Consider the following 15,379-nt stretch of genomic DNA (forward strand, 5'->3'; position numbering starts at 1 on the left):
TGTTTTTAGTGATAAATTGGACAAATATATCTAATGAAAATTCAATTTTAGGGTCTTTATGTCTTTTAAACATAAAGTGGGGTATCAGTGCTTTAAGTCCTCTATTTTGGGGTGCCAGAGCAATTTGCTCTTTCTTTTTTTTCATTATAAATTTCATTAATATATATTGACTTTACAATCGCAAGAATAAGAACCACTGAACTTTCAATTAAAACGGTGAAGGACACTAAAGACTCCTGTGAATAACCTCAAGGAAACCATGAGTCAAATTCAAAACCAAACTTAATTTATTTAAACCTTTTGTAAATATAACAATTATAAACACAACTAAAATGACCACCTTGCCTTTAATCCTCTAGATATTGAAGAACCACTTAGAAATTCTTAAAATGTGGAAAAAAATGAGAGCCCTAATCATCCCCCAACATTATGTAGAAAACAATCCGAATTCCAACTGCCATTTATATTCAATCAAATTCCTCAAGGTGGCACAACCCAAGTGATCATTTTCTATTTTTCTTTAAATGAATTGTTTGTTGAGCCATAATAATGCTGTCACGCACCAATGCTCTCTCTTCCCATTAGAGAAAACATAGAGTGGAAATGTCAACTACCTATTTTTGATTGTCACTCAAAAGTGATCAGCAAGAAGCATGAATTACTAACGAATGACCAACACGTTATTATAAGAATATGCCTAGAACTAAAACATGGATCACTATAAGAATGTTTGTCTAATTTTGCTTATCTCATTTGCAAAAGTATACCTTTTTTGCTTCCCTTTTTCCTTGATTCTCTGTTAATCAAATGCAACACCACAAGTATATAGCGTGGGGACAAGCGTTTCTAGAACGAGCAAGACATGCATGACCCTAGTAGGTAAAGATATATTATGGACAAACATTTTAGAAAAAAGAGCATATCTTAATAATGATACTTCATTCATAGAGATCTTGACACAACTACTCACATGATAATGTAAAATATTATGATTACCCATTTATATGTAACATTAAAATAAGGTATCAAATGCTCTCTTTTTTGTCTCCAAAGTTTTATTTAAGAGCAATAATGCAATTCACCTAACAGATGTCATTTCAATGTTTACCTATGAGTAAAAGGAAAACATAATCTTTGAAACTAAACAGAGAGGGATATATAGAAAAGTTAACACTTTGCCCTACAGGAATCATCACTATGTATTGACTAAGATTTTACAGTTAGTCCTGGTATGTCAAACAAGAATATATTTAAGATTCAAAGAAGTAAAACATTAAGAAGATTGATTGTCATGTTACTTCTCAATTACATATGACAGCAAATTCTTGGTATCCTTCTTGGCATTCCTTGTATCTAGCAACAATTCATGACCAAATTGATTTGAGATTGCCACTTCCAGAGCTGCTTGCAACCTCAGTTTCCCACCTCTGGCTGCCTGGAAGTGAAATGCTTAATGGAAGCTATCATCATTAGTCTCTAGGAACTGCTGGAGCTGGTTCTGGACGTTTCTCTCACCATGGTCTTGACGAAGAGCTCACCTGCCCTGTATGAAGATCGAACCTAAAAAACCACACATTACATTAGACATGTGTGTTATGGAGATCTATCCATACAAAAAATCAATTAGGATACTGTTAGAACATAGCATTTCAAAACAGAGATCAATAATTTTGCAACTTAAGACTCCTAACTAAAAAAAAGAATTTTGCTTCGCTCAATCTCAGATAGGTTTGGTGGATCATTATCAGAAAAGAATTCTGGAATCAGACAATGAGGTACAAGATTTTTTTCTAGGTTCACAAAATTAATGTACAAACCCAAAATTTTAGTTAGCAACTATGCATGGACCAATTTAACCAAGCCAACTATGACACAATCAAACCTGCTTATCCATAGGGCGTTTGTTTCTCCTCTAATATAACAATCTCTGCTTCTTCTGCTGGGAAATGACTGAGAATTATGAAATGAATAGTTTTGAATGAACAAATAGTAGATGAAATTACCAAGGGTCCACTGGCTACATAACGGAAACCAATTGATTCTCCATAGTCCTTCCAAAAAGCAAACTTCTCTGGGGTGACGTACTCCTTTACCGTCAAGTGCAATGGAGTTGGCTGCAAGAACATAACAACAATCTCACTAAGTCCAGGCATCGAGATGTCAATTATCTAAGCTGGCATCATGGACTGGCCAAACCAACCTGGCATCTAAGCTTGGTCTCTTTCTGCATGGACAAATCAAATTCTGAACTCCTATTGGGATTGCAAATGGGTAGGACCCCTTATGGATAGGGCAGGGTATGACCCCTATTAGGCTAGAAGCCTAGAACCAAGATGGAATTTGAAAAAAAAGACAGTACCACCCTACCAAAGCCCCACCTCAGCCCCATATGTCCTGTTTCAGTTAACTTGTAAAATTTGGGAGACCCGTGCATGCTTTGGAGGAGGTATTAGGACTGAAACATCCTCACTGCATTCCAACAGCCTGGCTTGAGACACAAATCTAGGCCCAATTGTACACAGGCTGCCATTGTCAGAATAGGAGGGACAAATAACAGAATAACGTCAGGCCAGGCTTGAACTAAAAGGATGACATGAATCTTGAAAGATTAAAATGGGAAGTATTGTACAGTAGTTTGTTTTGATCTTCCCATGCACCGACTGCTGACAGGCCAACTAGAAAAATCCTAGTCTATGTGCATCCATCACTAGTCGCCATGAAAGCAGGTTTAAACTTACTTCACCTGTAAATACTGTCCAAGTGTCAAGATGTCAACATCTATGGCCCTTAAATCAGCCATGGCTTCTTTCAATTCTTCATCAGATTCACCGAGACCTAACATAATAGAAGATTTTGTTATCATCCCCTCCTTGCAGAGCTTCGCATGTTTCAGAACAGATAAACTTTGCTCATACCTGCTTCATCAAGGTAATAATCCGTTAGTGGCAGCATTGAAAAATTAAATGTGACAACATAAAAGAGGGACCGATGGACATCAATCTGAATGTATGAGCTTGAACAGGAATCTAATTGGATCAGATCCAACTTGAACCAGGTGAAAAGTTTTTATGCAGATCAATGCATCTTTGCAGTGTTCAAGACAGATAAGAGGAAAGCTTCCTTGATGGCCCAGGGAAAAAATTAATGGGTGACCTTAGCATCTGCATTATAGAAGGTCAATAAAGGCAAAGTTTTTGCTGCAGCTAAGGGCTAGGGGTCTCCTGCTCACATGTCAAGTTCCCGCACGTACAGAGTTCAACTTGTGGCAAAGTAAGCCATTGAAAATCCACCCAAAAAATAAACATTGAAATTCCATCAAAAAACAAAAAGATGATATATGATTGAATATGGCTCCAAAATCTAAAATTTGACATGGCTAACCTAGACGTTGTCCTATCTAATGGTATGAATTGCCACGTCATCTCTTTCACTTGGCACAATTAGGTAAACCACCAAGGAAAACCTTGTGAACTCAACAAAGAAGCTTTTAAGTGAAGATATTTAACTACTGAAATAATACAACCCATAAATCAAGAGAGATTGATGATAGGGTCCATCGTCGGTGAAATGACAGTACACATGGCAAATCCCTCTGGACATTGTGCAGACATGGTCCACATGGATGGACAAACCCTGAACAGCTAATAGGGGCATAGTAACTAATGGTGCAAAAGTTGGGCAGAAGTTATAGGGCCTAGAACAATGGCATAAATGTCAGCTATGAGGGGCTTCAAAATTAACAACTTCCAGGAAGTACTTCTGGTTGCACAACTAATTACTCATTACTAGTATCTTCTGTCTAGAATTATTTATTTATTTAAATTAATCATAAGGAAAAGGGCAGACATTAATAATAGAGATAATTATTTAGGGAAAATAGTTTGGAAAAGGATAGAATAACCATGTTATATACATACACACATTACATTTTAAGAAAAACACATAAACAAGCAAGAGTAACCTTCCTTTCTTGAATGTTACAAAAACATTCAAACAAGGTGAACAAAACAAAATTATAATCACACGTGTGATCAAGAAGAAAAAAAGTGTTAGTGCTAATAACCCTGCTCGTGGATCTCTGACAATTCGCTGAAGCCGTTTCACAGTCTCAATGTTGTGGGCAAACACATCCAACCCTGAGTGTACCAGAGTTGTTACGGCATTTAAATCACCACGAAAATCAGAAGTCAAACACTCAACCATGATCTCAGGCTTGAGCTTCTGCACAGAAAATCGTGAATTTGACTGATAATGTTTGATTTCACCATGTGTTCCAAATGTCAATGTGTATAGATGCTAAATGCAATAAACCATGCAGAAATGAATACACACCTTCATTGCTCTGACTGTTTGAGCAAAATGACCACTTCCTCCATCAGGTAGATCATCACGATCAACACTTGTCAGAACAATATAGTCCACACTGCAGAGAATATTGGAACAGAAAAACACTGATTATTGCTTAAATCCCTAGATAACTAAAGGTGAAAACACAACATTTCAAATGTTCAGGTTGCAAATAAGAAAACAAAATGGACAAGAATTTCAAGGCTTGGCTTGATTCCTGACTACTTTGAATGCTCTTGGTTCTTGTGCCTCAGCTTTGTTGGGGAGAAGCATACCTAGACTAACAACTTATCATAAAACTGGTTATCTCGATTGAGCAGAGTTGTTTCAATTTGTGAAGCTAAAAATGGGAGCAATTCTGGGATTTGGAGAGCTGGGCGGGATTTGGAGAACAGTAGGGTTGCCCAGCTCTCCAAAGCTCTTGTTGGATTGGTTATGGAGGCTTGGTAGGTGAAGGACCATGACAGTAGCAGAGGCACCATTGAGAAAGTAGGCTGTGGCACTTCATTCCTAAGATGCTCATTCTGTCAATGGACTAATACAATGCCCGGGATTAAAAAAGAAAACAGGAAAGAGAGGTTCAATTGAATCTTGGTCTATACTTGAAAGCCTCTTCAAGAGCTTTACTGCTTCTTCATGGAGGTCAACTTGACCACCATTTACCTCTCTCTCATCCTAACTCGCTTACTTGATCTGGTCTAACAACAAAAACTGATTCTTTCTTTTCATCTTCAGGTGATCAAGAAAAAAGTGTACAACTTGTCAATACAGAGGGATGTTGTGGCAACAGGGGAGGCTGGGCCACTGGGTGGCAGAATCAATCAATCGCGAATGCAGAAACAGAGGAGGTTCCAGAGATGATTCAACGGATTATATATAAGGGCAATTCCTTCATAAAATTTACTAATATGTTTAAAGCTAATGGAGTTTCCTTATTTAATTGTTTCTGGATATCACAGGAGAGCCAGATGCAACATGGGTTTTTTTTGGATTGAATGTGACTTGGTCAAACCTCAGGGAGGTCCAACTGAAAACTACCCTTAAAATTCAAAACCTATGCCTTTACAGTGTATAGAACAGAGGAGGCCACCCTAGCTTTCTGGCAATGAGATCTTCTGAAAACAGATGTAAAGCAAGCACTCATGAATCATGTCGCAATAATATCCTCTCTTTCTTCCATATATTAAAGGTCATAAAGTTAGAAACTCAATGCTGATGACCTACCCCCAGCTTGTAATAGCCCTTGCAGTGTTCTCAGGCTCCATTGGGTCAGGTGGAGCTGGGTTCCTGCTGGTTTTCACAGCACAAAACCTACAGCCACGGGTGCAAGTATCTCCTAGAAGCATTATTGTTGCAGTTGCAATACCATCTCCACCTCCATTCCAGCACTATCCAGCAAAAGAGGAGAGTAAACTAAATCAAATTGTTAACCCATTTGCCTAATGCACTGGTAAAACAAGAAGATGAAGCAGATAATAATCAAATTCAATGAACCAAGAAACCAGTTAACCTTTCCATTATGCCTCTTTAAGTAACCATCCTAGAGTTGAGAAAAGGAGAAGGAAGATAGACTACAAGGAGTCGTTTGATGAAAGAAAACTACTATGAACAAGGAAAGTATCGTCGGGCAGGATGAGGGTGTCCCCCTTTTTCGGGTTTGTTTGCTCGCTGTATTTTGTTTTCTGGGGCGCGGGCGGTTGGTCGGTCGCTCGGGGCCCTGCTTGAATATACCACATAGGATAATGAACAAAACCTTCTGTATTTTCTTGGCTTAAAAAATAACGAAAATGAAGAAGAAAAAATAAATCATCTGTTAGAAAGCCACAGAACATTAAGTTCTAGACAATAATAGACGAAATAAAGAATTTTCCAGAACTTAGAAAGAACCCCTTACACAAAGAGGTATAATTTACCTCTCCCATATTGGGGCATTGTGCTTCTTCACAAACAGTATTGAGCTTCAAGCTCGACAAGGAGTTCTTAACCTCCTGAAACCTCTGCCCCTGGGGTGCTTTCTGTCGCAACCATTCAGGTTTCTTCACGTTCGGATCTCTACCAGTATGCAGCCCCATTCCACCAGGGTAGGGTCCCTTTGACGAATTCACATTACTTTCGAATAGCTTCGAAGGTGAAACCGGCTCGTAATCTACCTTCTTGCTCGAATCAACGACTTCAGATCGAATTCTCGACAGATAATTGATACATAGGGATCTCGAATTTGAAGATGCGAATGAGAAAGAAGGGATTGAGGGTTTTGAAATGGATTGGTGAATCATTTTAGTAGATGAAATGAGGCACAAGAGATGTCTCTGATATAGATTGGTGAACTCAGAGACACTACCGGTTGAGACTCAGCGGAATTTACGAGGGATCATGAGAGAAAATTTGGAGGAAGATATTAGAGAAGGGAAAGTTTTAAATTTGTTGTCTTCCACCTAGATATCTCCGTTTAAGTTGGTGATCCACCAACGTTTGAATTCAATGGGTTGAACATACTAATTTTTTTTGGTAATCAATGGAAACAGAAAGAAGATGATGACCGTTGGACGTCACTTTAACAACAGTTCTAGTTGAATGACGTCATTTTATTTCAAAATTAAGATATAGCATTTATTTTTTCTTCCATTTTCTTGCATTTTTTTTGAAAATTGTTACATCCAATTTTTGCTCACTTTCCAAAAACATTAGCATGTAAATCCAGACTTTTCAGTTGTTAACCAAAGAGCCCTTAATGCATAAGATAAAATAAAGAACAGGTTTGAAGTTGATCTTCATTGCAATCTGTATCACCCAGTTGTTAGAACCTCTCAGCTTCATTAAATATTTTCTTCCTTCTTCTTCCTTCTTCTGTAGAAAAGCATCCAGCAACTTCGATCCCGAACAGAATTTTGAACATAGATCAGCACCACTCTTAGGATCTGCATTACATTGCAATGACAAACAATTTTACCGTCTTCTTTGATCCATACAGCCTTAAAGATCTGGAGAGACAAGTCCTCATAACCAACGTGCTTGATCACAATAGAGATCTGAGATTGATCGGTCGGAGAAATATCTCATGAGAACGGACAAGTTAGGGTCAACATGTCACCTGGTCATGAAAAACATTAAAACCTAAAGAACAAGAAAGGAAAGTGGTGAAGCAGTGAAGATGGGAAAGACGGGCAACAATTTTCAAAGATTTTCCAAACAACACTTCATTTGCTAACACTATAATTTGCTAGGCCAAGTTGATAATAGAAACTAACAACGTCACAATGGCAACATTTCTCAAACAAAATTTGCATCCTTGAGAGAACTGACACAAAACAGCCTACAAAATAAATCTCGTCACATTAGAAATAAAACAAACACAATGCTACTAATCGAAGAGTGAGAATCCCATATCGTCATCGCTCTCCTCTTTCTCTTCTTTCTTCTCCTCAGCAGGAGGTGCTTCAGCAGCTGGTGCACCACCTCCAGAACTTGCTGGGCCTGCAGCAGCAGCTCCACCTCCGATGAAACCACCACCACCACCTCCTCCGATGATTACCTGCAGCAAAAAACCCCATGTATTTAAGTTAATCTCTTGAGATTACTATTGATGTCCTGATGAGCCTCAGTGCAAGCAGGGGATATCGCTGCATTAGATTGAACCTCAATAGTTACCCCATTGGAAGGTAGCCTCTTACACTGGGTAAGCACTGCTATGTTGGTTAGGGTCAATGGAGAGAGTACAGGAAAAAACTATATATGCATGTCATAAGCCAACATTCAAAACTATTTCATTAAGAATGGAATAAGAAAGAACATCCAACAGTTGTAATAGTAGATATTGATCGTTCTGCTAATAAGGTCACAAGCTACACAACATAGTAATATTCCATAGAAAAATCAAGAAACATGCTGGTTTTGTCAGACTAAGTAAAATTACCCCAATAACAAGCAACCAAAATGATTATCAATAGAAAGTAAATACTTGTGACAACAACATAAATTCCCAGCAGACAAATTGCAGTCTTGCTATTTCAACATGAAATACATGGCAACTACAACTGGAATCTATTTTCTGGGACTAAATGCATTCCGGGCTAGTAACTTCCTTTTGATTGATTGCCTCCAGTCTTTTTTATAGAGGTCATTAAAGTTGGGAAAATGAATTTTTAAAAGTAATCGAAGTCAAAACAAAGACCACAGAGGACAGAAAGAGAGAGTCAATGGACAAGTTAGGTAACTAAAAAGCAATTCAAACTTCCCTGGACAAATTAAATTAAATCCACAACTTGTTAAAACCCAAAAAAGAAGCATAAAAATCATCTACCATATCAAATTCTCTTTCATGGTGTTGTATCCAGTTGACTGACCTATGTACATGCTCCTACTAATGAATAGAAACAATAAGGGGGGGGGGGGGGGGGGGGGGGGGGGGGGAAATCAAATTATAAGAAAATAAGGGGAGAGGGTTTCCCACAGAAAAAATGAGGAGGAACCTCCCAAACTACACCAACCATGGCACTAGAACCGTTTTGTCCAAATAGGAGACCCACATGGTCAAAGAGAAGAGAAAGTGTCAATGCAGGACCCACATGGTCAAGATGTCAAAGAGAATACAAAACCATTCTTGCATTATCAGCATTCACATCTTTTTCCCCAAACTATAAAATCTTCAAGTTTTCTATGACCGTTGAACTGCTTTAACTAGTTTAATAATAACAAGACCTAGTAACAAATATGGGAAAAAGAAGGATGCAGTGTTAAGAGTGCAAAAGAATCCATACTCCCTCTCAACATAGTGACCCATGGGGCCCACACTGACACTCTCTCTCCTCATTAAATGCGTTGGCCTCCTACTGGACAATTACATTTCTAGATCCTCCCATTGGTGGCATTTTCCAATCTGGCATCATGTGAAATCTTTGGTCTCAAAATATAGAGTAAACTATATATCTGGACTTACAATTAACTACAACTACTACCCCTGAAAAAAATCAATAACAATTGCATCATGTTTATGTAATTTGCATAAACAGATTTTACTCTTCTTATTTTCTTCCTCACTATTCCCGTTGCGCAACTTTTGCAAAAACCGCTGTGAACATTCGGCGACTGGAGATGGAGAGTATGAAAAAGAACTTCAAAATAAAGGTTGCAGCTTTAAAATGAACATTGTATCACACAACGCCAGCAACCCAAAAAAGTCAACAAACTAAGGTTTAGTTCTCTTTGGAGGACCTATAGTATCTTGCAATTGGACTGAAGCAGGGTTATGGTCATATGATGGTGGGCAAAAACAATGGGAAATGATTAGGCTCGATAATCAGGGAGTTGTTTCAAGTTTTGAGGCTTAACAGAATGTGAGATTGGATTGAGTAGTTGAAGGACAATCCTCCTTGCTTGAAACAAGTCCTCAAATTCATCAATTAGGCATAGATATCATGTAGCAACAGGGAGCATTAACAGGAACCAAAAAAAGGAAGCAGCAGCAGAGTGAAGTACAGGACAGGTCTGATTTCTCAACTTTTGCTTCACACAAGCTGAAAAGGCCTTGCAGTATTTGCAGATTTAAAAACCATCTCTTTTCCTCTTGGGTTTTATCTACTTTTAAAATGGTAAATGTCTGGTCCAGCGAGAGTATACGTAATTTACTATAAGATAAATATTCTACATTGAAAAACTTTGAAACTTTACTGAGGCCTCTAGTTGTGCACATCATGGGAAATGTTTGGTCTAAACATACAAACTTTTAGAATTGAAAAACTTCTAAACTTTACCAAGGACTTCAGTTGCATAATCTTACATACAATAGGGAATTATCACTACTAACAATGGGGCCCACAAGTAAAATTTGATTTACATGTGCAGCTTAACACCAGCACTTCCTTTGCCCTGTATTCCTCCCAATAAAATAATAAAAGATCAAACAAAAGGTCCAATGCAAATTACTGAAGTCTAACACAAACTTAATATGTCCAAAAGTAACTTCTGTCTTGCCATAAGAGAATTGAATAATCAAGTGGATAATATGTAGGGAAACTGATACCCATCTACTAGTCAAGTTTTAGCACAAAAGCATAGGTCAGTAAAGGTGTGTTCATAAAGTTGCATAAAATCACAGAATACCATTCCACAAAAAGCTTCAATGGCAGTTCTGTAATTTTTGTAACCTTATAATCACTTTTAAGGCCCCATCCCTTTCTTCTAGCTGAATCTTGACTAATTAGATGGATTTGGGCTCACTATTCCATGGAACCCCCATGTTCACCAACAATTGGAAATGACATAATAGGTCACTTTTCTATTGGCATAATAACTGAATGTATCCGTCGTTGGATGTACATAATTCTCTTTTGTATATGACAAATCACAATCTGTCCTAACATGCTAAAAATTCATCTAAATTTAAAAAGGTAACTAAACACACCAATGACAAGCACATTCAATTATTATGCTGGACACCAAAGGAATAGAAAAAATGTTACTGCCAAGCCTGCAATTCCCTTTCTTACCAAAACTTTGGGTTATGCATCTTACACTTCAAAATAAAGAATATCACAAAACATTATAAAAACACTCAGAAGAAATGTCATTCTCAAAATAGTATTCAAGGATGCAAGATCAGCATTCAGGAGTAGGGGTCACACAAAAACCTAATGATGACCTAACGATGGTGTTTCCCAATGACAACCCCCAGATGATCGAAACCCAAAATTACACCCCAATCACAACAACGTTTAATTAGTGTGGAATTGAAGCAAAGAAAACTATATCAAAAAAATAAAAAAAGGAAAATTGAAACTTCTCTAAACATCAATAACTCACTAACTAAAGAATTGGTACAGCGGTTCAGAATAGGCCACTCTACTCCCAAACACCAATGCAAGTTAAGGAATAATACTATTTTCCCTAACTACGAAAATTATTGCAGCAGGTTCAGTTAACCAGAGGCATTACTTATTGAAAAGTTTTTTTCTAACACTAATAACTAAGCAATTGACCAACAAACAGTAACAATGGCAGAGAACTTTTTTGAGCTCCTTCATCCAATTGTCCCAATTCATGAGTTCAACTAAACCAAGTGTTTGGCAATAGGAGCCAAAATGTTGAACAAGCTTCTGATGCTTAAACAGTTGAGTGGGCTCAGCCACAATAATTTAAACACTATAGGAGGAACAACAATCACCTTCAGTTCATAAAAGCAGGACCCATGACAAAGGGTGCAAAATCTTCATAAATAATATGTTCGGTGCAGTGCAAAATAGACAAACAGTAAATAATTTTTTTATTAAAAGAATTTAAATACTTGGCAGTTTAATAAAAGAAATTATTTTTTAAAATACAAAATTTTACACCTTCAAACAGTCGCATTGAGATGTTGTGTTACTCTACGTTCCGCAATAATGGTTGTCAACAACAACTCAACCTTATCCCAAGACTTAAACAAATAGATGGGATAAGGTGCACGCCACTCTCCAATCAACTCTACTCAGCATCAAACTAAATAATTGCACGCTACACCCACCAAGCCACCATTAGTAATTGTCAACTAACTTAAACTGCTAAGCCATTTAGACGATGATCAACTATAGACTTCCCCATAACTGCGAAAGTAGCATCTCATAAAATAAGCTACGAATACTTAAGATACTCATATTCATAAGATGAACATACAAAGAGACATCAAATTTCCTTCTCAAACAGAAATTCTCCGCTTGACAGAGAGGGGAAAAGGTGCTTCCCACTATATTGAAACATAACCAAAAACTTCAATTCAATGGAACGGCAAAATAAAGACAAGACCAGCAAAATAGCCAATATTCATAAGATCAAGTAAAGAACATTAAACAATAGAAACATTAAGTGACGACTAAAAACATATCACCCGAACCACCCATATTAATAGGGTTAAGTAAATCAGGAAAACAGATCACACACAAGATCTCATTGATCTAACCTGAAAAACGGCCGAAGATGGTGTGATAACAGAGAAAGACGACTGAACTCCTCCCGAGGAATCACTGGAGAGTGCTGCTTGAACAAGCTTTCTCTGCAAATCATAGGTCGATGAAGACGAAGCCTCAAGATCACCGTTAAGCTGCTTTGCATTCCATTCACTGCCGGAACTTCTGCAGACAAAAGTGAAGACTCCCATTGTTTTCCCTTTCGATCGAAGCTACCACCAACAATGGATGATTAGCAGACTTCGGGTAAGAAAAATGAGCTCGTATTTCGTTTGCTGGCCTGTAAGCGAATATATAAACCCTAACCCTAAACCTTAAAGTGAGAGTACCTAAAGTAAATGGACCCATTTATCCCCTCACAGATTTCTTTTCCCGGTGGAGGTCCCCTCACAGATTCTTGCTCTTTGACGTTTTTTTCGGTAAAGCCCCTCACAGATTTAAAACTTTAGAAAAACCCATCGTTCATGGGCCATGGGCCATTGCCGAGATCAGCTAGAAAGAGGCTAGAAAGAGAAGATATGTGTTGGACTAATATTTAGTCCATTTCGTCAATGCAGGGTTGGTAGAGTGGTAAGATCCATACTTCTCAGTGGAGAGATCATGGGTTCGACCCTTGAACAACAAAGCTTCTTCTGAGGATGTAATCAAGTGTCGTTCCTTCCCAATTCGACCTCTAGCATTACCTACTTGGGCACCCCTCTCTTGGTACATTTTCTAAACAGTAGCATTTGGAAAATAATTTATTCTTAAACACATTTGCAGTGTTTGCCCTTGTGCAAAACAAACTCATTTACCTTTTGCATCAACTATGATATCTACATTTGCTTGTTTGGAATGAATACATACGGATATTTGGGGTCCTTATCATACACCAACGTTTTTAAGAACACGCTATTTTTAACCATTGTAGATGATTTTTCCCATGCAACTTGGGTCTATCTTATAAAATTGAGGCTAATTTCCTCATCTAGTCTTTCTTTATTATAGTCAACACTCAATTTGGAGCCTTGATTCATCAAGTATGCTATGACAATGCCCGCAAATTTTTAATAATAGCATCTTTGCCTTTTTTTCACATCATTGGGGTCTATAAGAATCAAGTTGTGATAAAACTCCACAATAGAATGGTGTTGTAGAACGCAAAAATTGCCCTTGTTTGGCCATTGCCCATTTCCTTCGCTTTCAAGCCAACTTATGTCTTCCTTTTTGGGTGATTGTATCTTTCACTCCTCAATGCTTGTCATTTAATAAATCGCCTACCCACCACTGTTCTTCAAGGGACAACATTTCATGAAATTTTATTTAAAAAATCTCCTTCCTTCTCACATCTCCGATTTTTTGATTGTCTTTGTTTTGGGTGTAACACTTCTATAAGTCACAAATTTGACCCCGCACCCTCTCTGGAATTTTTATTGGTTATCCATCTGGCTAGAAAGGTTACAAGATTTATGACCTCACCACCAAATCCACTTATATTTTTCGTGATGTCGTGTTTCAAGAAACCATATTTCCATTCCACCTACAAACCCTACCCAACCCAACCCATCCCCATCTCGTGTTCATCCTCTTCCTATATCGGATCACGACGAGTTCTCTTACCCTCCTAATGGCAACCACCCTATTGACGGTCCAACTTGCACATTCATAGTCTCCATGCTCCACCTTGAGAGGGAGGGTTATCTTATATTATTCTCGATATCTTCAATATTAGGAAGTTAGTTATTGTAATATAGCTATACCCATATATATCTTGTATTTTAGGTAAATTTATTAATTATTGTAATTTTCTATTCAAGGTAGGTTACTTTTCTTGTGGAGAAAGTCAATCTCTCATTCATGTATTTATATGCGTCAATTCTCAATAACCCTTATATACCAATATTCATCCAAATCCAGCCTTAACACAATAGTTTGTGACACTCAACCGAAAAATAGAATTTCTATAAATATGATAAAATTTGAAGAGAAAAATTCATCTTAAAAGTCGGTGGAAAAAGTCATGGTTGTCATGTGGAATTATTTGTTGTAGAGTGTTGAAATAGGGAAGACAGTGATGGAGACTTACAAGTAATAGTTGGTCCTTACAACATCAATGATGATGGTTTGCTGGATCGCTAAAGAGGGGATGAGTAGGGGAGGAAGGAGGAGGAAAAGTTGAAATTAGAGCCTCAAGGGGTTGCTTAATTGGTTGGTAAAATATGAACCCTTCATAGCATTGAGGTCAAGGGTCCGAATCCCCTCAGTGTTAGGGGAGAAACGCTGCCTTATATATAAATTATGTGTAAGAGTTACCCTACTGAATATGTAGTCAACTTGCACGCAAACTGGCTCAGACAAATTGCAGTTCAAAAAATAGCGAAAAAAAAATGCTGAAATTAGAGTCTGATAGATAGTTGAGTTTGGATAGTACTTTTTGAGCATAGAATCAAAAAATATTTTTATATTATAAATTAGCAAGTGTATGTTGATCTCCCATGCATAACATAGATGAGTATGATACAGTTATTTCTGTATGAATCATTTGGGTTCTCACAAATCATGAATGCTCAAAATGCAAAACCGAATTAATGATTAATATTTCTATGTATTTGGTATGAGAGGTGGATAAAAGAACTACAACGTATTGTTTATAGAAATTAACTCCTAATCGCTCCAAATTTTCAAATGATCTTGAAAGCTTAATTTTTATTTTGTTTGATGGAATTTTCTTTTCAACAAAATTATACAAGAAAATTGAACTTCAAGATTCTCGATCTGAATGCTCAGTTAGCAATGAGTTACATTTTGTATTATTATTCTTAGAATTTTTGTACCAATTTGAGAACACTTCTGATTTCGTGAAGAACTTTGAAACTGAAGGTTATCCCAATTTCTGGTCAAAATAGTTGAGAGACTCAAGTGAATCATGACAAAAATTGATGAAAACAGAGGTGCGGGCCGCGAGAGCGGTACCAAATCTTGGCTGGTGCAGGCTTTCGGGTCAGGTCGTCACTCTATTCATCCAAACGCTCAAAGCGTTGGGAACGTTTGTGGTGCTCAGGACGGCACTTATTCGCTCATGGAGTTTCTTCTTTTCTTCGCTTGGAGAGAAAAAT

General features: G+C 37.5%; 2 protein-coding genes across 3 annotated transcripts; both read right to left on the reverse strand.

Moving 5' to 3' along the window:
- Positions 1-1,020: 1,020 nt before the first annotated feature.
- Positions 1,021-7,430, reverse strand: LOC149003872 (lipoyl synthase, chloroplastic-like). 2 transcript variants are annotated; one of them, XM_089168035.1, is made up of 7 exons: positions 6,261-7,430; positions 5,572-5,735; positions 4,333-4,423; positions 4,064-4,221; positions 2,744-2,915; positions 2,004-2,114; positions 1,021-1,560 (listed from the first exon to the last, which is right to left on the reverse strand). In XM_089168035.1, the coding sequence occupies exons 1-7, from the start codon at positions 6,621-6,623 to the stop codon at positions 1,477-1,479; spliced, it is 1,143 nt and encodes a 380-aa protein (XP_089024161.1). In that variant the 5' UTR covers positions 6,624-7,430; the 3' UTR covers positions 1,021-1,476. The 2 variants fall into 2 exon arrangements, with proteins under 2 accessions (XP_089024161.1, XP_089024162.1); XM_089168036.1 differs by lacking the exon at positions 1,021-1,560 and having other exon boundaries at positions 2,013-2,114; positions 2,739-2,915.
- Positions 7,431-7,528: 98 nt separating this feature from the next.
- LOC149003873 (large ribosomal subunit protein P3y-like) lies at positions 7,529-12,573 on the reverse strand. The gene is made up of 2 exons (XM_089168037.1): positions 12,278-12,573; positions 7,529-7,879 (listed from the first exon to the last, which is right to left on the reverse strand). Exons 1-2 carry the CDS (start codon positions 12,473-12,475, stop codon positions 7,709-7,711), a joined length of 369 nt encoding a protein of 122 aa, XP_089024163.1. The 5' UTR covers positions 12,476-12,573; the 3' UTR covers positions 7,529-7,708.
- Between the last annotated feature and the right edge of the window lie 2,806 nt (positions 12,574-15,379).

The sequence above is a fragment of the Hakea prostrata genome, chromosome 9, assembly GCF_041222555.1.
Source record: "Hakea prostrata isolate BN-2017 chromosome 9, UWA_Hpros_2, whole genome shotgun sequence".
In the NCBI taxonomy this organism is placed as follows: Eukaryota; Viridiplantae; Streptophyta; class Magnoliopsida; order Proteales; family Proteaceae; genus Hakea; species Hakea prostrata.